General features: G+C 42.9%; 2 protein-coding genes across 3 annotated transcripts in view; one reads left to right on the forward strand and one right to left on the reverse strand.

The window, feature by feature from the left end:
• Positions 1-751: 751 nt before the first annotated feature.
• Positions 752-5,350, forward strand: LOC122164406. Its single transcript, XM_042826418.1, has 2 exons — positions 752-944; positions 2,593-5,350. Exon 2 carries the CDS (start codon positions 2,595-2,597, stop codon positions 3,576-3,578), a length of 984 nt encoding a protein of 327 aa, XP_042682352.1. The 5' UTR covers positions 752-944; positions 2,593-2,594; the 3' UTR covers positions 3,579-5,350.
• A 7,933-nt stretch (positions 5,351-13,283) lies between these two features.
• Positions 13,284-22,455, reverse strand: part of CNOT6 (CCR4-NOT transcription complex subunit 6) — a 30,547-nt gene continuing 21,375 nt past the window's right edge. For both annotated transcript variants that reach the window (XM_042826171.1, XM_042826170.1), the window contains exons 7-12: positions 21,675-21,832; positions 21,003-21,157; positions 20,240-20,394; positions 19,530-19,760; positions 18,025-18,227; positions 13,284-17,407 (exon numbers count right to left, since the gene is read on the reverse strand). In XM_042826171.1, the coding sequence (XP_042682105.1) occupies positions 17,195-17,407; positions 18,025-18,227; positions 19,530-19,760; positions 20,240-20,394; positions 21,003-21,157; positions 21,675-21,832 (1,115 nt within the window). In that variant the 3' untranslated portion in view covers positions 13,284-17,194. The remainder of the gene's footprint in view (positions 17,408-18,024; positions 18,228-19,529; positions 19,761-20,239; positions 20,395-21,002; positions 21,158-21,674; positions 21,833-22,455) is intronic.

Consider the following 22,455-nt stretch of genomic DNA (forward strand, 5'->3'; position numbering starts at 1 on the left):
GAAAGGCTTAAGTTCATTTCCTTCAGCTGTGTGGCATCAGAAACAGAGACAAGCAGCTGAAGCTCACACACCTTTGATAATCAAATGCTAAGTAACGGCCAGCTGCAAAGAACAGCTAATCTCTGCTTGGAAGCACAGCCTGGAGGGATGGCAAGAGGCTTTGGAGCAGCTTATTTCTCTGCACAAGGGAGAACAAAAGAATCTGACTGATGGGCACAGACTTGGGTGAAACTGGCTGCCAGAGCAGCTTCTGGCCTGAATGCTAACCACACCAAGAACATTTGTACTGAAACTGAAGCAGCAATTTCCAACGCAGGATTTCTGCCCTTCTGCCCACATCTCCCAGCAGCTCAGGCCAGGTGAGGGAGCAGCCGGGTCAGGGAGCACAGGGATGCTGAAGTGCAGCTCGCTCACAGCATTTAGAGTGAGGACAGCATTTAGAAATAAAAGCAGAGGGAGGATTCTGCTGCAAAATCACAATTCAGCTGGGCACCCGGCACGCAAGAGGACATGCTGGAGTTACACAAGAGGCGCATGGAAGCAGAACACAAAGACCAGCCCTCACTGCGGAGCCCGACGGCCCTGCAGGTCAGGCGTTGCCAGCTCTCCCCACAAAGCAGTTTTCTGCAGTGCGTTGGCGTGTCTGCCGTGCAGCAGCAGCGTGCAGCGATGCAGCGCGGAGCTGAGCCGCGTGCGCTCCTGTCTCCCGGCTGCTTTGCTGTTCGGCTGCGTGCATCACAGCAGGGCTCAGCGGGAAGGGCTCCGGCAGGCTATATTTAGCAGCAACAACAAAACAGGCAGCCGGATCAGCTGACTGGGCGCTGCGAGCACGGGGTAGTTGTAGGCAGCACGTATCCTGCGCGGAAAGCAGGGCGAGAGAGAGCAGGGCACGGAGCTGGGAGGTACCCCATTATACCACGCCACCCGCAGGGGCTGCGGCTCAGGTAAGGGCAGGGCATCAGGTCATGGAGCGTTGTGCCCAGAACGGCCGGGATGGGCAGAGGTGGGAAGGGAGCGGGGAACAGCTGGGAGGTGGCACTGGGGGCCGGGAGTCTGTGGGTGGGGGCAGGGGATGATGAGCAATGGCAGGTGACAGCAGGTGCTGACAAGTGACAGTGGGTGATTGCAGGTGACGATAGGGGTGTGACCTCTGCATGGTGCGGCAGCAGCAAGGATGGCATTTGGGCTGGAACCATTCCATCCCACTGGAAGCACAGTGCTGCTCATCCATTAGTAGCTGTTTGCTCCAGGAGGAAGGAGGTGGTGGCAGGGCTCTGTTAATGAGTCGAGCATGGCAGAGCTAATGAGGCACCCACAGGGCACCTGTGCTACAGGTCCTGGTGCTGGGTTGAGGGTGGGGACAAGTCTTCTCTTGGTTCTTAGAGAGGTGAGAGGAAAGGAGCATTGTATGGAATAAAGAAAGGATAACAAACAGGCCCCGAGATTTAAAAGAAGCATCTCCCGCTCTGAGTTCAGCAAAGCTCACCTTGGTTGGCATTGCCAGGAGCACCTGAAGGGGAAGCTGGGAGCAGCAGTGCGGGTAGGGCTGGGCACCTGGGTGCTCCCTGTGTGCATGGGGGAGCTGCGGCCCTGCAGAGCTTCAGCAAAGCCAGGTTTCCTTCCAGCATTGACAAGTGAGGCATTCAAACAGCGAGCAGAGCACTTTTGTGTTCAATCACACAGCCAGGCTGGATGGTGCTGACAGATTATTCACATACGAATTCCACTGGAGATAGGAGAATTAAAAAAAAATAATAAAAAAGAATTGAGGCGATGTGGTCATTTCTGCCTGAATGTGAGTTAAACAAAGCACAGGAAAGACTGTTTTGATATAAATGAAATAATCCCCATAGAAGCATCTGGTGCAAGATGAAATATTTATAAAAAAAGGGCTTTACCTGACCAGTGGGAGTAGTCTGAGGGAAGGCCAGCCAAAAAGAGTAGAGGACTGCTATATGCATAAAAAGGACATGAAGCTACATCAGCTTTTAGGTAAGGCTCCAGAAACCTGTAACTAAATTGATGAACCACTGGTAGAGACAAAACCAAGCCTTTGTACATTGCCACCTCTGCCTCGAGGCTTGTAGAGCAGACTGGCTGCAATGCTGTGCCAAAGCCACACAGTGCTCCCCACCTTTTGAGACCAGACCTTGCAGGACCAGACCAAATGTAAACCAGAGCCCTGTGTCAGTGAGCGGGCCAGCTGAGGATTGAACAGAGAGAGGAGATGTCCCTTGGGGTTGCAGGCTGGACATGAGACAAGCTGGTGATCAAACAGAGAACTGCTGTGGCTGGTGAACTGCATTAGTTCAGAAGGGAGCACAGTTGCTTATCCCCACAAATATCTTTAATGAACCTTTTATTTTCTACTGCACTTAACAATATGGCTTCCTTTGTACTTATAGGCTCTTCTGGAAATCATAGATAAAAAAATCCTGCCTGCACTGTAGAGTGATGCTTCTGTAAACACCACTCTAGGCCATAAAGAAATACTGATTGGATCTAGTAGCACAGATTTCAGAACAACAACCCCGGGATTTCCTTACCATGGCTGTGTTTCCCCTGCTGATCTTACCTTGTCTGTCTTTGCAGCCATGGCTCCTCGGATAAGACTGAATGTTTCAAAGCCTCTCCCAACCATCTGTGAAACCCATGAGGAGGCAATGGAAGACCTAACCAGCAACCCAAAGCACACTGCAAACACTTCAACCAACCCAGATCTGTACTCTAGCGATGATTACATTCAATCTATCTGCCACCTTGCCAGACCCACCTTCCCAGACATTCCTGAAAGCAGCCGTAAGGTTCAGGACAGAAGAATCCTGCAGACTCTGGAAGCCATGTCATGGTCCCCATCCCAGCAAGAAATGTCAATGTATAAACTGACCAATTTCATCTCAACTGTGATGCCGCCAGGAAAAACTACGTCTGCTCCTGATGATGCAGAAGCCGACTTCTGGTCCAGAGAGGACCCTCTGGCACAGATCTACAGGCACACAGGAAATCTCTGCTCCTCCAAGGGTTTGTGGAGCAGAAGCTCCAGCACTGACTCCTCACAGTGCACCTCCTCCAGCCACCTGGACTCCCTTCGTCCCCCAGCCATGAAAGAAGCAGCCCCAGGGAGAACACATTTCTCACGGATGTTCAGTTTTCCAAGGTTTCCCTCTCCAAGGCCAATGCAGAAAGAAACGCTCTGCTCAGAGCTGAGGTGTCTCAGAAAAGATGAGGGAGCAGTTGTAGGGAGCAATCACAGTCAGAAAGAAGATGCTCCCAGGTTTATTAACGCTGAAGAGCTATTGCTGTGCTCAGCCAGAGGGAAGCTACTAGGAAATCAGGTTTTGCACTGCTCTGGAAGGAGGCAGGGTTTGTTTGAGGCAGCAGGAGCTGATGAAAAAGGGAGAGAAACTTCTCACTGTGACAAAAACACAGTGGGTGATGTTCCCAGTAAACAGAGATACTCCAAGTGCTTCCAGGCAGCTAAAAAAGCCGTGATTCATAATTGGATTTCAGAGCACAGATGCATGTGGAAAGAAGCAAAGATAAAAGCTTGTTTGCTCCCAGCCATTGCTGAAGTGTGAAAAAGTATCTGTTCCAAATAATGTTGTTTGCAAGAAATAACCACCCTGTGCTCTAGAAGCTCTCCCTGGAGTCCTTATGTGGAAAACACAGCTTGAATGTGCATGCAAGTCAGAAAACCTTTTGTGATCCATCTTACCCCTCATCAGTGGGCAAATGGACGACTTGGAGTCCAGTCCTCTGAGGAAGCAGCAATTAATTCTCATTTTGGAAAGGCAGTGGTTCATAAAGCATTGCCCCACACCTATTGCCTTGAACTACCCTGAGCGTGGAGAAAATTGAAGAGCCATCTGTTTTGAAGAAGTAATCTGAAGGAAAAAAAAAAACAACAACCCACACACCTACTGCTATTTCACAGCAGGTGCCAAACAGCCAGATGTTACACAAGCTTGGGTACAGTTATTCTGAAAGAAACATCCTGAACGGTGCTTGGACAGTACTAAATGTGCCCTCACTGACACATGCACTCACTGAGACACACTGCATAGATCACTGCATCAACACCAGAATATCACTGGGTCAGTCATCCGTTAGTGCTTTCATGTGAAGGAATATTTTTAATAGCTGTAAGAAGCCTGTGATGAGGATTTGTTAGAGGACAACATGGAAAATACTGAAACTGTTCCAGGTGGGACTTTTCCCCTTTCTTAGCGCTGCAAAAATGTATGACTTTCACTTCTCAACCTACCCTTGTTGGAGATGACTGGGAGCTCTGGGTGAGCATTGTGAACACTGGTGTGGTGCTGCTGCCCTGGCCCTGCAAGAAATCAGGGTCCCAGTGCTCTGCTCCCATCGGTGTCTGCACAGCTGTCTGTGCTGGGTGGGAGAGGAGCTGGGAGCTGAGCAAGCTCTGTGCACGTATGAATTGTGTCTGTTTCCCTTCACATGTGTGCTTCTCTAGTTTCCCCCAGTTGGTCACACTGACTTTTCTATGCCTGCTGCTGTGAGACTGAAACATGAATTAAACAAAAACCATCATAAGAAGTCCTCAGGACAAGCCCTTTGTTGCTGATGCTGCAGGGATGGCTGCAGGAGGAGCAGTGCTGCTGTGGGATCCTGGCACGCTGAGCCACACGGTCAGGTCATCTTGTAACCACCACACAGAGACAGCTTTGTCTCCTGAAACCTTCACCCACTGTCACAGTCCCACAGCACACAGCACTGCAAGAGGAGCAGGTGAGAAAACTGCTAAGCAACGCTAGTGCAATTGTTGCAGCCGCTGCCACAAATCAATCCTTTGGCAGGGAGCAGCCATGAGGACCAGGCTGCTTGCTCAACTGCAGCCAGGATGGGAAATGCAACCAGAAAGCTGCCACTATAGAAGTGCTCGCAAGTGATTTCTGAAACACCCTTGAGTAGATTAAATCAGACGGCAACTTCTGCTCAGTACCCACAGAAGTGTAAACATACTCAAGGATCAAAAGGGGAGTGAATCTGAACTGCTCATTCTCACATCTCTTACCTCAAATATTTTTATTCCTGTTGAAACTCACTAATGCTCTGGAGCCGAACTGCTTCTCATCTCCATTTTCAGACTAACCATACAGCAAGAACAAAGGCGAAGGCGGCTGCAGCTTTTTTAGGGCCTATAGAGAGCCTGAGCTGAACGAGGGCTGCATGGACTCTGCCTCCCCATCCTCTGCCCTTCACTTTGGGGTTTGTGTAGGGATGGAGGTGATGTTTGCCCTCACTGCTATGCAGACATTTTGGTTTCTGTCCATGTTTAAGACACCAATGCCTAGCAACTCTTGTGCCAACTGCATGTATCACCGTATTCGACCAAGAAAGCAAATAAAATCCTTACACCAATCAGCTCTCTCTGTTCTTGCAGGCCCACAAGCGACCTTTCAGGTGCAATCCTCAAACTTTCCCAGAAGAGCTCCCTAGAAACCTAAAACCTTCGGGGGGGAGGAAGCTTTGGAGTGCAGCAAAGAGAGGCACAGACAAGCTCAGGAGATGTTGGCATCCAAATCCGCCTGTAGCTTTCAGTCTCAGCTTTCACAATATGTTCACAGGCAATCTGTAGGCTAACATACAAATTCATTCATGTGGTTGTGCAGACTTTTACTGCTGCAAGCAACGAAGGCACTTGGACACAGAAAACCATGACTAAAATTAGAAAACCAGAGTCAGAGAGGCAGAAACAAAGCTGTCCCCTTCTTTTCTCATCAATGCCACAACCAGCCCTAAGTGAATTCAACAGAATTAGCACAGAGAAGCAGCAGCAGAAGAAAGGGAGGGCCTTAAAGGACAACAGTTATCATCAGCTCAGAACAAGGATGAGGAAGCAACAGCTTTTAGAGCCTCGCTAATAGGATCTGGTTATCAGTACAGTGCAGAGCAGCCACAGCACTCCAAGGAGCTAATGCACTGCAGGTAGGGTCTCTCTGCAGATAGAAAGAGTGCACTGATCAGAAACTAAAACACGAACCAATGCAATGTGTTTAGAAACAGAAAAGGTCAGGAATGCATTTGTCCTAAAGAGAGAACACAATGGCAGGATGGGAAATGGAGAAGGTCCGTGCAGGAGCCCTTTGTGTGAAGTCAACAAAGCTGGTTTCTGAAAAGTTTACATGACAGTACTAGTGTAGCAGTAGTGTAACACAGTAGTTGTGTAAAAGCAGCTTTTTTAAAGAAAAAAAAAATCAAAATCTGAAAGCTTTGAGAGAAAACACAGAGCATAGTTTCGGGGAATCAGATCTAAGCCTGACGTGAGATATGGGGTCCCTCTACATAGGTTAGCAGCTGTGTGGACTGTGCATCAAGCTTTCCCCTTGCCCTGAAATGCCACGGTTGGGCCTAATGCTCACTGAGAGTGTTTTTAGCTAACTTTGAGCCTCTACAAATGGAGAGCGATGATAAATGGTGTACAATGAAGTTAAACTGCACTTAGTGACTAAGGAGGAATCTCTTAGCTTTGGAAAAAAAAAAAAAAAAGGAAAAAAAAAAGCCTTGTATGTCCCATCAGCAACGTGATTAATGGCCAAGAGTTTTGCATCTGCAGCAATAACCAGAGCAGAAACCAGATCCTAAACGACCGCCAAATGCATGCACAGATGAAAGGAGCAGGGTAGCCTCTCTGTTCTGCTGGCAGCAGGAGGCAGTGCTACATCTGTCACTGCACTATCAGTGACACATCCTGCAGTACCCAGGCAGAGGCCTCCTGCTCCTATCTCAGATATACCAACTCAAAAAGAACAAGCCTGCAGCCTCGTGCGTTAGATGATTTTTTAGGCTCGGCCCTTTGCCTTGCTCACCACAGCTCCCAGTTTATTTTTGTGGCTGGCATCAAAATCACAGCTGACAGCAGCAATGAACCCAGAAACACCACATCTTGGTCTTGTGGTCTTTTCCCATGCTTTGGACTTCTCAAGAGTAACTGAGTTTGCCTGACACGAGATAAAGCTGATGCAAAATTCATTTTGTGTAAATTCACATCCAATGTCCCTGGCAATCGCAGCCTTCCTGGAAATAAAGCTCCTGGAGGCAGCACTTCCAGGAACTGTTGCAAAGAGCTGTAGAAAACCCAGGCATTTTTGGAATATCATCTGGTTGCTACGTAACATCTGACCAAGTGCCATCTAAAACCAAAGGGAGTGTAAGTGCTTTGGAATGGGCTCATAATGGGGACAATTTTCTGCTGCAATTAAAGCACAGATTTCTATTAGCAGCTGATGAGGGAAATGAAGTTATTAGCTTATTCACTTGCACGCGTTAGCATTCTGTCAATCGTTCCTTGTCTTTGCTTTTAAGCTACTCACGCCGAAAGGCCCTCATGAAATGCCTTGAGCTCAGCCAGGGCTGTGCAGCCTGGCAGAGCAGGAGCCAGCAGGGAGGCTGCCACAGCGAGTTTGGTGCTGGACTGTGACCACACGAGTCATTCGAGTTCAGTTGAATGGTTGTGTTTTTTTTGCTTTGCTTTTCCTTGGTGACAGGAACATGGGAGAGCAGACTGGTTTATACTGGAGCTACAATGTCCATTCCCTGCCACCTCACCCACCAGAGCACTGCCTCACAGCTTTGAGAAAGGCCTTTAGAATCCTAAGATCATAGAACGTTGAGGATGGAAAAGACCCCTCAGATCACCTCATCCAACTGCCCACCAACCACCATCGCCCTGTGACCACATCCCTCAGTGCCACAGCTCCACGTTCATGGAACACCTCCAGAGGCGGTGACTGCACCACGTGCTGGGCAGCCTGACCACTCTTCGGAAGAAGAAATTTTAACTGTTATCCAAACGTTAACCTCCTCAGATACTGCTGAGGACCAGATGAGGGTGGAGGAGGCCCAGCCCGGCCCCGCAGGCCCCGGGACATACAGCCACAAGGCCACAAGCACAGCCTGCTCCTGAGTGTGGGGCAGCCCAACATGGCGGCTGCTGCTCCTCAGAGCTGCTTTGTGTGCACACAGCAGCGCAGGAAGAGCCAAAGGCGTTTGATTCCCAGGGACAGGCCGTGCCCTGCCTGCTGCTGTGCAAGGGCTGCTCTGGGAGGCGGTCGCGAGACAAAACTCAGCAGGATTCTGCAGGATTAGACAGCCCTGTGATCGGGAACATTTGTGCTTTGTTAACTGGGTCAAAGAAATACTGGAGATGTCCAGCACTGTGCTTGCCTGCAGGGCAGAGCTGGTACTGTCTGGATTTAGAGGAGATGCCTCCCCAGCTACCACCCCCAACAATAGGCTCCATCACAAGGCCTCATCCCTTCCCTTACAAAAACCCAGCACCACTCTGCAGCGCAGTGGGAGAAGCTTCACAGCCCTGTGTGCGGGGTTTGCAGAGAGCACACAGCATCGCCCCCTCTGCACCAGGGGTCTGTTTTTAAGACAAAGTAAAGCATTGCATTCTTACATGCTTTTCCTCTGTCTGGCAGAATTGCCTTGTCAGATCTCAGCTCCTGCTCCAAGAAGGGAACAGGCTGCTGCTTAACATCTTGGTTGAAGAATCAAACTTATCAATCTACAGAAGAGACTATTTCTACATCAAAAATCATAGCCTGTGAGAAAAGACACTGCAATAGTTCAGCAGCATTTGCAGCCAGAGTCCAACAGGTTCCTTTGCCCCTGCGGGTGTAAATGAAGCAGAGAAACTTCTACCTCCTCTCCTAAGCTGTGAGCATGGCTGTAGCTGATCAGTAGCTGCAACTGCTCAGTCTCTGCAGGGATTTTAATCCAGAAGAGGAACCCAAAGGCCCAAGGTCCCAGCCAAAGGCAACCAGCAAGGTGCCAAGAGGGCCCACCACATGCAGCAGTACTGCTGTGCTCGGGGCAAGCTGTACTCTTGGATCCAGGCTTCAGCTCAGAGATGTTTGCTGTTCTCAAAACTTACTCACACTGGCTAAAATTCTGTATGAAAATATTTTCCATGAGGCCACAAAGACACTACGCTCTTATTTTGAAACCAATGATTGCTACGTAATTGGAGAAACAAGCTGATGGTGCAGAATTTAGTTTCTTTTCCTGGTTAAAGCCTACGTTGTTACTCCAGGTGAAACTTTCACTGCTGGCAAACCCTTCTGTTCTACTTTAGTATAAATCAAAAATGACCTACACAGACAGCACCAAGCCCCAGGACCAGAGTCCCCACTGCCTACCTGTATGAGAGCTGCTGAATCACAGCCTGAACCTCTGATTGATCACCTGAGGCGAGCAATGAGTCAGCCCTGGGAGCACAGGTGAAGGCAATTCATCTGTGCTGCTGGAAGGGGTGAAACCTGGCTCCACCTCTCCTAGACCCACATAAGAGCTGACTACCAGTGGGGAAGGACCTCTTTCTAGAGATCCCTCCTTTGGAGTTTTACAGCAAGCCCAGGACACAGGTAAGCACTCTATCTATTCTCTTTTTGTATAACCTGATTAGCTAAACTCTCTGGTATATTTCATAATTATAACATCTGTATATTCATCAATTATACACTACGACATCTCTTAACATCACTTCTGAGTGCCAATAATAATTGATGTGGAGTTTTATAAATACCATCTCATTTTTTTCTGTACATTTCATGAGCTGAACATCGTTGCTGCTTGTGCACTGACTTGGGTTGCAACAGGAAGCCTCCTGTTGCAGGATGTAGGAAATAGAAGGATGCTACCTCCTGCCAGGACAGAAATTGCTAAGTCACTCTCGGCTTCTGCCTCAAATGAAGCATGACCCAAAGTGCATCCCTTTTACTGACATCATTAACTAAACTGATTGTTGAACAATGACACCACAAACTAGAACACCAGGTGAGGTTATATCTGACCAACAAAAACAAAACCATCTCCCTGCAGCCTACTGCAAATGGTATCAGGTAGAAAGGAAAACATGGCAACCTTCAAATGCAGTTTCATTCAGAGGATGCCCATTATCTTTGAAAGGAATGAGATCAACTGCTGCCAAAAATCAAGGAAGCAAATCTTCCTCACCAAGGTCTGCTCCAAAACGAAGGATGCATGTTGCAAAACTGCAGTGTTCTCCTTTTGCCTTCCTGTCTGCTGCAACTCCTGGCACCCTGCTTCACAGCAGCTGCTGGCAACTTATTTCAGCTCCTTCTCATTTCCACAGAAAACACAGACCTGTATTCTCTATAGATCAGGCAACAGACCAGGCTGAGCTGGGGAGTGCAGCACGATCTGCTCTGCAGCACTGACACCCACGACCTCCCATGAGTTACGGCTTTTTTTTTTTTGAGTTACTTTTGTGTAGAATGGGAACAACTCTTAAGGGAAGAGGAGGATTTGTAAAATCAGCCAGACCTACAAATAGAAACATTTAGATAGAACAAGATTAGTGGCAGTGGCTCTAATCTTCCAGACAGCAAAGAACTGTGCTGCAGGCAGGAGAGCACGTGCTGCTGCCCTTGGCACCTTCCTCCTCTTTATTCATTGCATAGTTCCTGCAATACATGAGTCATACAAAGACCAATGTAACAACACAGCTGGCTGGCTGCTGGCAGTTATGTGACTGGATGGGACCACGGTTTGACACCCTCAAATGAGAACTTAATTAAATGGTACTGACATGCCAAAGGCTCAGGACTGGCTCCAATGAGGAACATAAACACCACAACAGCAACTCAGCACACTGAATTTGTTTTTAGTGCCACAACCTCTGCACACACACTCGCCCTATCTGTTGCGTTTTTGTGGGTTCAAATGCAGTTTGCAAGCCAAGCACATCTGACTTGTTCTTCTCACTGAGTGCTGCACAGCCTTTTTTTGCTGAATATAGCTGCTATTATTTACTGGCAGCATGTGCTCCCAGTGACCTCTGAGAGCACAACCCTGGCAACAAGAACATGGTTCTTCGCATCCAAACACCACAACTGCTGGGTGATGCTCTCCTACACACCAGCTGGAACTGGAGCACGTCACCACAGAGCCCAGAACACTGCAGACAACAGCTAACTGAGAAAGAAAGGTCTGGGCTTGCCTGTGTTCAACACGTTAGCAACAACAGCCCGACCATAGGATATCATGTTGCCAGACATGAGGTGAAGCAGGATGCTTTCCCTGACCACGCATTCCCTCTGCCCACGAGAAATCTAAAAATATTTTACGTAAGTTAAGCTGTTTCTCCCATTCCACCAGCTTACAGTCAGTAGTCAAAGGTCAGAAACAGCAGCACAGACTTTCCCCCAGCTGACCTCTATCTCTGTGCTGTCCTGATGCTGGGGTGGGCAAACCCATTGACCAGGTTGGTTCAGGGGTTGAGGTAAAGTCTCTGTGTCCCTGGCCAAAACACAGACTACTAACTGGTCTGCTTCTTTTTTGAAGAAGAAATAAAACCAATAAGAGCAACCTCTGAAGAGCCACCAATACCATCAGCTACTGCAGAGAAAGTGCCATTAACTCACTACTCTGACCCAGAAGGAGCAGCCTGTACTCTGAATGCTCTTTCTAACTAGAGAGATAGAGAAAAAAGGAAGAAGAAAAAAGCGTCCCATCAAAAAATAGCTAGAATTGAAACCCTCATGGCCACTAAAACCCAATGGTTTTTATTTTAAGTAATGTATGTTTATTACAATAAACACAAAACATTCCTATAATAAATGAACACTGTCTACAGACACATTCAGAAGATTTAACTAGAGCATAGCTTCCTACCTTTTTAAAACTGGAAATATATGAGAATACAGGGCTTATTTTGGAAAAAGAAAATATTCAAACACACCGAAGATCCCCACTGCTTCATTAACTTTACTGCTTTCCATGCAGGTGAATGTTTAGAGAATGAACAATTAGTGCCTCTGGGTAGGAGGCAAGATGAAAACCAAGAAAGCAAGAATAAAACTCACCCTTTAAGGATGGAAGATTTTTCCATATTCCTGTCCTTCGCACTTACCTTGTTCTCAGATTCTTTGCCTTCCCTCACCCAGATCAACTCCAGATGTTTTAAGACATCTCCACCACCCATGGCAGTAGGTAAGAACTGCCCTGCAGAGTTCACCTGCACCATTTTGGAAAGTTCGCACCATAAAATAGCTCTGTACCCTCTCTGAAGAGCTGGTGCACATGAGACAGTAACTCAGAATCTGGCCAGATTTGGCACTCCATTGTGTTAAAATAACTGTAATTAAAGTGGGTCTTTTTAATTCCCATCGTAGCAGCTGTATTTATAAAACCAGTATTAAATTGCCATGGACGTTAACAAACAAACTGAAAAACGTTAGTTCCTGGGCCTGAATTTCTGCAAGAACTCTAAAGAATAATTCCACAAGCCCCACTTTCTGGGTGCCGCTCTCAAACATGCCTCTGCCTCCCTGTGCACGTAAAGCCTGTGCTGCACGCACCATCTAGTGGCAAGACAGCAAACGCGTTGGTGAGAATTTCAAATATGAAATCATTGCAGAAATCTCTCCTGGACTCATGGTTCTGCTAAGGACTTACAGCTGCTTCTCAACTCTGAATTTTAAAAATACAAACAGGTCAGCGGCACTCATAGAAACACTGAACAAGGCCATTTATGTCAAAAGCAGGGCCAGCACAGAGTATGAGCTCTGAAACGACACAGGAACGTCCGTGAGATGTCTGTGTTTCAGTGTTTACACAGCAAAAATATTCTGTTTTCTGCAGTTAGTGATGGGAACAAGAAAACAAAACACCACACTTCTGGCCACTGAAGCCCTTGTGGCCATTAAAACCTGCATACACTCTGATGCAGGAGAAAATACATGAATTGAGGACACAAGTCACCTTGAATCTCATTCTGAAAAGAAAGGTAAAAGAAATCTTTGCTTTGTTCCTCTTCTGCAGGACATTAATGAAAAGAGAAACCTCTGAATTCCTTCCTGTTGCCAGATCCCAGGTTTGAGTTGGGCTTTCTGGGGTAGGAAGGAGATGGGTCACAGAGCAAACCCATGGCTCCTGCACTGCCACACAACCTGCCTTACTGCCAAGGCCAGAGGATGGCTAGATATGAAGACACAGAGCTGCAGTGTAATCTGGTCAGAGGATAACAGGCTTCATATTTTGTTTGGACACATTTTCCACAAAGTCTGGAGGCATTATTAGCCACTTCTTGATTCTGCAATCCAAGCCCAACTGATTCAAAGTTTTTTGGTCCTCAGTTCTACGCAGTACAGGAAAGGCTTCCCAGGATTATCAGATTGCTTACTTGCTTCCATTTTACCCTTGGCATCCTTCATTGACTTTGGCTACACGTGTACCTCGAGAAAAAGCTTTCAGAATTAAGTTAAAATATGAATTAGACTTCAAGAAGGTTTGAAACAGATATTGGATTTATTGGTCAGCTATGAGTAGGAAAATACATTGGTAAGGAAAAAGAAGACCCTGTATATAAATATAATACTAACTAGTTAAAATTTGACCAAGAAGAAAGTTCCACTGAAGAGAACAGTAAAAGCCCTTGTTTACCATCAGACCATATTCAGTTTCCCATTTATCTTATTGAAGAGCTGCCTATAGACAAATGCAACATTCTTTGAGCTTAGTGCAGATAATGTGCTGGTTTTTGTTACATGAATGGTAAACAAGAGTTAGTCCAGTGCATTACACGTTATACAGAAGTACTGTGAATAAAGACTAAGATATCCTATTTTAGACACTACTTAAACATACCAAGACACTTAAGTGTTACAAATTTATGCAACCAAAAGAAAAGAAGAGCAGTTAACATACTAAACAAATACTGTGACCGGCTGGATGAGAAAGGCTTGCTACTTATGCAGTTAACTGATTATTACCATTTTTAAAGTTTTACAGTGTAATTAGTCGCCGTTTCCAATGACATCGTAATCATTTTGTCTTTAATACAGGTTTTAGCTTGTGGCTGAAAAAGCAAACAATAACCTAAGTCTGCTCAAGAAAACCAAAAGCAACCAAACAAAACCACAAAACACCCGAACTTGAGAGACTTGCTAAAGTTACACCAAAGATGCCTACGTACAACGTTCTAAACCAACTCAGTTTTGTCCAAGCGTTGGCCAAATTTAAAGCTAAAAGGACAAAATAATTACAAAATGCACTGACACTGACTTACGCGCCTTCCCTTCCACCCCTCCCCATTGATGCCATTCTAAAGCAGTAGCCTGTGGATTCACCTTGTAATCAATCTTGTAATCAATTCTCTTAGCTAAAGGTATGCTCAATTTAACATTTTGATTCCCAGAATTCTTTGCAAATGTAAATACAAGTAGACAAGATATGGTTGACCGTATTTTAAGTGGAAAAAAGCCTGCTCAAACCTCAACGAATCCCACTGATGTTCTGTGGCTTTTGCAGTACGTGCTTTTACAACAGGAACACTGAAGGTACATTATGGCAACGTCCAAATCCACCTCCAATACAATACTGCAGATAATCATTTTAAGTCAAAAACTATGAAGCAAATGTTTTGATTGTGTGAAGACGTGGTTTATTGCCTTATTCTATGCTATAGCTGGAAATTGAGAGTTTTGAGTTACATTTGTTTGACGTACGAATGTATTTCCTTTAGAAGTTTATCTCAGCTCCGTTTTGGTGCCTTCTGTTCTTTCCCTGCATTCAAAGTATTTCTCATTCCCTCCTCTCTCGAGTGACCACATGCACTTTGAGCGTAGTCCAGTTAAAACCCAGTGAAGTCAAAGGAGTGCCTTAAATGTTTTCAGTGGGTCTTTAGTTGGGATCTGATAGACTAGTACAAAAGCTGAAGGAAATGGTTACTTAAATGGACCCTGAAGACTGCCAGGTGACTGAGCAGGGACAGCTGTCTCTCCAAAAGCACCACAGGCCACATTTTAATGATGTAATAATTTCAAACATGTTTAAGACTAAGAAATATAGGAGAACACATACTGGATAAAGCTCAAACCTTTTCAATCTACCAAGTGCACTCAAGCTCCAGAATCTATTAAAGAAAATTATCCCCCCTCTAAGAAATACAAAATGAGTAAGTGCTTCCCTTCCCCTTCTGTAAAGCTTTCTGGACTCAATACACAATCCAGATCCTCAGAAAAGAAAAACAGTTTGCTCAGCTGGACGAGCTAAATCCACTCGTCCTCACTGGAAATGGTCATGATGTACATTACCAAGACATCATTAAGGAAACATGAGTAAAACACTTTTTATTCACACTTTACAAAAAAAAAAAAAAAAAAAAAAGTAATAATAACCAACAAAAAGCAAAACAAACAAACAAAAAAAACAAGAAAAAAATAACACTACGCATTAAATCTACTACAGCAATACTACCAGCATTTCAATGTACTGATTATAAACTGGACGTGTTTGGTGTTTTCACAACTAAAACGAAAACAAAACAACCCAGGAGATCAGGTCCCAGACAAGGATTCAAGATCAGAATTTCTTCTACTGCAGTTTAAAAATGTACATTTCACATATCCGAACTGTTTGTCACGTTCACTTTCAGCTTAAAACAGAACGGTCTGAGCACACTCGTGTGCTTACTAATTTTTAATAAAATTTTGAATCACTATTACCAATCCACTCTCCCATATATATAAAAATTCTTAATATTTAGAAAGTTCTCTTAATGCTCAGTGTCCTTTTGCTTCCCTGCCCGCAGCTGAAACAAAAGCTGTTTAAGATCAAGCTTTCTATCTCCATTTATTTTCTTTTTTACATTGATTATTTCTGTGGTATTAGTTTAAGGAGGTGATAACGTCTCTCTTTTACAAAGACACAAGTTAAATTTGTAAGCTTTTATATACTTGGCTTCGTGACACAAATGGCACTGAGGGTACACAATAACTTTCATCTTGACACTTTAAAAATAAGACTTGGTCACTTTAAAAATGATCTGAAGAATTGTCTTTGGGACCTGTTTTGAAAACGCGTTTCTTTTTTACACTGCTTCATCAATAGAAAACGTAAGGGTTTTATTTTCTTCATCAAGGAATTATACTCTGAAACTGAGGAACACACTCAAACTAAGGAGAATTCACATGATAATTCTCAGTGGGAAACAAAGCACTGTGCAATGACACTGAAAGAAGCAGTGCACGGGATTAGAAGCTAGAAACTGTGTACCCATAACCCGAACATGTTCAGAGTGTGATACCCAATGCTTCACAAAGGAAAAAAAGAAGATGCCACAGCTTATACAAAAGTATCTTCATAAAATTTTCACAAGTGTTAACGTTATTTAAAAAAAATAAAAGAGGATGCACAGGCTCTCTCTGCATGCACAGGCAGTGCTAATTGAGAACAAATTTAAGCAGGCACAGTGGAGATAGGACAGGTATTAAAACAGAAATGAGGAAGCTATACACAAGTATCCCTACATTTTACCTCTAAAGTTAGAGATGAGAAAAATATCTGAGTGTATACACATCTGCAGTAACTTTCAATGCATACAGGTCTACTTATATTCACTGCTTAGCTTATATGTTCTGTGAGAACTCCGTGCTTTTCTCTTTTTTAAATCAGAGATCAATAGAATGTATTTAGTCCTCTGTAAGATACTGAGATTTTATAGATTTGGATTTTAAAAGCAACGTTCTCAATTGAACATGAGAAGTAGTACAAAAGGGCTCACAAAACCCTAACAGTGCAAATCGTTAGCAGAGAAAACCTGTGTCAACCTCTTTTACGAGCTGGCCTTTGTAACACATGAAAACAGATAAAAATTTAGCCTTAGTTTACAATACAATCATTTTCCAAATCTGATTTTTTTTTTTTAAAGTACAAAATTTCATAAATCAGGTTTTCTGTTGTTCATATACAATCAATAAAGGCTAAATTCAAATTCTATATTTTACAAACAAGTCTGAAAAAGGAGGGAGTGAAGTACGGAAGAATGTTCTGTGGATGTTCCTACTGGCCTCAAAAAAGTAGTGCTACAGATAACTGTGCAAAGAGAATATACTGTATAACAATTCCCTATTTCAAGGCATGAAAATGTCACGTTGGATAAAAGAAACAGGAAGGTGAACTGCAACGTATTAAAGAAAGGTGCAAATGCACCGATCGCTGTCGACTGTATACAAAGTATAGTGGGCTCAGAATTACGTCTGTTGATAGCACCTGGCTTTTACTATGTCTTTAGCAAATAATTAGATTTAAGATTAAGATCATTAAGAAAAAAATCCCTGTTGGCCATACCTCACTCCTCTATATTCAGATTTTACAATTGTACAGGTTTGATTGAGGTTACCCTCTAAAATGTACTTAACTACCTCCTGCCAGGGAGATGGATTCCGTTTACAGGAGGCAGGAAAGGCAGCAAAAGCTCCAGTTGTGCAAAAAGTGAGAAGTGGTCAGAAGGGATGAGTGGATGTGGACAACCACTTATATTGTTCTCTATTAACCAGTGATGATCCAAAGGTCCGAGAATGCCAAGTATGTTTAGCTGAGGTTTAGAATAGAAGATGTAGTCAATAATACCCTAAAACAAGAAGGGAAATAGCATTATTAGTACATGATCTTTACCCGAGTTGTTTTGCTAAACAAAAGGTGAATTCAGTATTAGGAATAACTGCAATGCTATCATTCCTTCGCTGCAGTTTATCTTCAATTTAGGAGACTTCCATTTCCTGTCCTGTGGGTAGTACAGATTAGAGAAACAAGTGAAAATTCCACCCCACATCACTCCTACTCTCCTGTTGGAGGTTTGCATTTCCATTCTCCTACAAAGCTTCAAAATCAGAGAAATGTAATTTGAAGAACAGAGCCATCTTTCTTTTCCAGAAGTAGCATGGATTATTTCCTCGAAATTGGCAGCTTAACTGTCCAAATTCCACTATTCCATTTAGCTTAGATTATTAGAATACATCATCTTATTTACAGGGAAGGATAACAGTGCCCTTGATCTTGCAGAACTACTATAAGATTAATATGAGAAAGGAAAGCTTGATTTCTAAGAGATGGAAGTTTTAGGCATTCTGTTTGCTAAATGCTTTAAGTGTTTTAAACGAACTTGGTGAACTTACTGTTAGCTACCTAAACATTAACTTCTTTGTTAAACAATTAACTAACTGGATTTCCACTAAGCGAAGTCCTTACCTTGAAGTCAAACGTGTAATTTGTATAAGGCATTAGACCATTCTCATAGGCACTCTTCAACTTGAAACCATGTGTGATTCTTCCATTTGTTGTTCCATTTTTTCCGTTACAACTGAAGTTAGTAAGACTTTCATTGTATCTCAGTTCCTTGAAATCTTTGTGGTTTGTTTCCACTCCACCAGTGCTCAAGTATTCAACAACACCTATCAGGAGAGGCAGATACACAATAAGGTATTAACAAGCATGCAGCAAGTGTGCACGGATTACTTTGAGCTGTATGAGCAATCTTCTGCTTTATATAAGCACACACAATATAGTCAGCAGTTGATCTTAAAGAGATACTGTGAGACAGTGTCTATGTGTCTCAAGAGCAAATGCCACCTAGAACAAAGACTGATTCATTAATTAGAAAAAAAAAAACAACCAGAAAATTAAACAGAACAGACTGTCTTGAGAGAGTTGGGGAAGATAAAAGAGATGGAAGTGAAATTCCATAGGTGCTTGATAGGCCACTTCTTATCTTCACACACAAATCTCAGTTTTCAACACTGCTTGGCTAAAATGACTCTTGGAATCCAAGAGGCTACAAAGCAGAACAGATTCTGCCTGGAAAGAAAAAAAAAAATTAAAAAAATATATCTATGATTGTGCCTCTTAATTTCAGAGCAGCTGTGTTAGGGTTCAGGATTTAAAAGAAGGGACTAAGTGTTCTGAAGGCACAATCAGACATGAACTGCCCACTGCAATAAGCACCACCAATACTTGCTCTCTTTGCATCACAGAGAATCCCTTTTCCAGCACTGCTAAGCAATAGCATCAAGTTAGGGTTGATAGCAATGGCTAAGATGTTGCCAAGTAGAGGCTAAAAGGAAGGTCGACTGGGGATGGAGATAACTATACAGTAATCAACAAGAAAGAAGGATGGTGCTCAAATCCACCACTCAAATCGGGTAAATGGGAAAGAGTCAAGAAGGGCTAAACTGAATCTGCTCTTGAATTCTGCAGTTTGCTACAGTCAAAGAAATCTGCACATTATTGAGGAGCACTGAAGAATTCTTTTCTCATAGGAGACGTATTGAGTTTTAGAAGTCCTAAAACATTTGAGCAGAAGAAAATGATCGTATGGTTGCAACTTTAAAGAGAAGAACATGTATTTTCACACTTAAAACCAATCGTAAAAAACAACCCACAGTCATCAGCAGCACTGTAACACAGAAAGTTATTTTGGAAGACATTTTCTTCTTTTCCATTCCTGTATTTTGAGATAACAATCAAAATGATTCTGAAAAACAAAAATTGAGCTATAGTACTGCACAGGCAGAAAAGGTCACTCACAAAAGAAGCAGTTCCATCTTTTTATTTTCTTAGCACTTCTAGCCCTTGTAATATCAAACAATATATTCCCTGGGTTAAAAATCCCTTTAAAAATTGAGCCCTTAGCATTTGGATTGTCACACACTTGAAATAGTCTGAGAAAAGACTAACAACAGGAGCAGTACTCTTACCAGAGTCGGGCAGAGAGTTGAGATCGGCGCACAGTACAAGTGGAATGGTTCCAAGTTCCCCTGCAACACCAGGCTTGAGACTACGAGAAGCTTTATCAATAATGTTCTTTACCTCGGATAGGAACATCATAGTCTGAACCAGCTTCACATCAGAATAATCTGGGTCCCAATGCATGTGTGCATTAGCAACAAGAACGAGCTGCTTCTCCATCCCCAGATGCGGCTTTCCGGCTAAAATTTAAAATTAAATATTAACCTTGCATAGTCAGCAACAGAAAATACTGTCATCTTTAATTGTGATCAATTTTAAACAAGACGTTTGAGGGGAGAAAAAAGAATACCAGCTGCTTGAAAAGAATTACTACCATTTAGTTTAAGAAGGCTACACAACTCCTCTTGTAACTACTAAGTGCTAAGCGTTTTAGTTGATTCTAAGCACAAGGAATAATCTGATACCAACTCATTCTCTGATACCTTCATGCATCTCCAAGCAGAATCCCTCAAACTGCAGATTTTTTTTTTTCAGCACAAAGTTACAGTAAAAAGGAAATTGGATTTAACAGGTGAATGTAAGTTTAAACACTGCAAGCCCAGAGAAATTTATTTCCAAAGAGGATTTGAGGAAAAGGTGTAGGTTCAAGTGGTGACACAGTTGGCTTTTTGTGTTCATTGATAAAATACAGTGCATTCAAAAACTAAACAGCACTTACATGACATTTCTATCAATTCTTTTCGCAGTTCTAACAACACAGCAACTCCAATGTTATCTTTTGTCATAACTCTGTTCAGCATAGCTTCTGAGCCTTCTGAGTTTGCCATAGCCAGTTGATTGAACTCAACGGTATGTTTCTGAACCAAAGTAAATCTGAAAGAGGAACATCAGATACGCTTTCTTCAGTGGACAGTTACCAAAGGAAATGTTTTAGATAAATTCCCCTCTTAACTAAAGCTCAAACACATTTACGGTAAGAAAGCCTCACCCCATCCTATGATTTCATAGACATCATTAACTGAAATCAAAAGGATACTCTTCTCCTAGTTATTTTTAAGATATCAAGCTGATTTTAATGAAAACATTTATTTTGTAAAAAGAAGGAAGACCTACTGGAAGAGTGCTTCATTTTGATTCCATATAAGATTCAAGCTCAAACTTGCAAGTTTAATAGCAACTAAATACTTGCTTGTGGCATCATTGTGGACACAGAGGAATGGAAGGAAAGCTATGACCATGGCTTGCAGTCTTAATTCAGTCTTTGAGATTTTTATTTTTTTTAAATAAGAATTAAAACGCAAATGTCTTTAATGCCTAATGGCTGTATTTGAAGCATAATTTAGTGAACTCGTGACTTGTTAACACCAAACAGCTACAAAAGGGGTGAGCAATGCCAAATTATTTTGACTTTAGAATGACCCAAGAAATTGTGTGAAAAAGAGCAAGACACAATGAAAGGCTTTATAAATCAAATCACTTACTTTTCTGTTTTGAAAAATATTGCACAACCATCAACATGTTTTCTTTCCTGTTCTGACATTGTCCTAGCTCTAGATTTTGGACTGAAGAATCCATTATAACCACGTTCTTTCAATTCTACCAGGAAAAAACTGTAGTACTGCTCAGTTTCAACCTCCTATAAAGTCAGAACACAGCACACCATGAATCTACTATTACCAAAACACACAAGACTGATATTATTTACTCTTCAGAAGTGTAAATCAGTTCCAAATTAGATTTAAGAAAAAAAAAAAAACCGCACATAAAGAATTAAGTACACTGGAGAATACAAATTTGAGAGCAATATTTGTACTTAAAGAAGAAAATATAAATGAATTTCTGTAATCCCCAGAGTTATGATTATCCTAAGCCTTTTATTGGAAAACCTGTCAATTATACCCTCACGTGCACACACAAAGACACCCCCACATACATTTCTTTGATCAGCAGCTGCTGGTTCACATTCCAACTGTGTGGGCTGAAAAGCATTCTTTTGATGTCAAACAGCAAATACTGCTCTGAACACCACTCCTTTTCTTCCTTTTATTTTTAGAGCGTTTTGAAAACACACCATTTACAGCAAACGTTTTTAATACAGAGAAACAAGCACGTGAGAATTGAAAGGGAAAACAAAATTACAGTCTATCTTTTACCTGAAGACTTATGATGTCAGCGTTGCAGCTCAGGATTTCCTGCATAATGGCTTTTTTTCTGTACTCCCAGTTCAATGCCCATGACGGGCAGTAGCCATACAGCTGCCGGGTAGCGTATTTATCACACAGCACGTTGTAACACATGACAGAGAACAAGGCTGCAGAACAATAATGTTGCTTACATACTGATAGACTAACAACAAACATACAATTATCTTCTCTATTGTCTTCTGCAGACTTAGGAATTGATAAGTCCTGCAACCAAAACGCAGCACCTGCACTGTAAAAGCATCTTTCAGTCCTTCCAGGAGGACAAATTACCTCCAGGTTGGGATTTCTGGCAGCCGTTTACTAACATATACATAGAAACCAAAAAATCAAAACAACTCTTCATAAGGTTAATGCAATATACAGCAGAAAAATGTACTTCACATTAAGTGGTGCATTACTGGGAAAAGCCTTGAAAAAGGAGTTTCAAATGGATTTTAGATAATCTATTTGAGGACTTTACATACCTTAGGATAGCTAATGAATTTATCCTAATTTGTACCACCAACTGTAACAGATCCACATAATTTCACAGATTCACAGTTAGGGCAAGGAAGCCTTCCCACAAAACACAAGTATAGGTAAAATAAAAACACAATTTTATTTCCATTTCAAAAACCTTACAATTTACAGAAAAAGAAAAATCTACTTCTCAGCATTAATTTGGAATGGGAGGGATATAATGAAACATTCTGGGGCAAGATTACAGGTAATCCAGCAGCATATTTGCTTT

Source organism: Centrocercus urophasianus, unplaced genomic scaffold (genome assembly GCF_019232065.1).
Source record: "Centrocercus urophasianus isolate 14NV4802_14NV808 unplaced genomic scaffold, USGS_Curo_1.0 seq_26, whole genome shotgun sequence".
Lineage (NCBI taxonomy): Eukaryota > Metazoa > Chordata > Aves > Galliformes > Phasianidae > Centrocercus > Centrocercus urophasianus.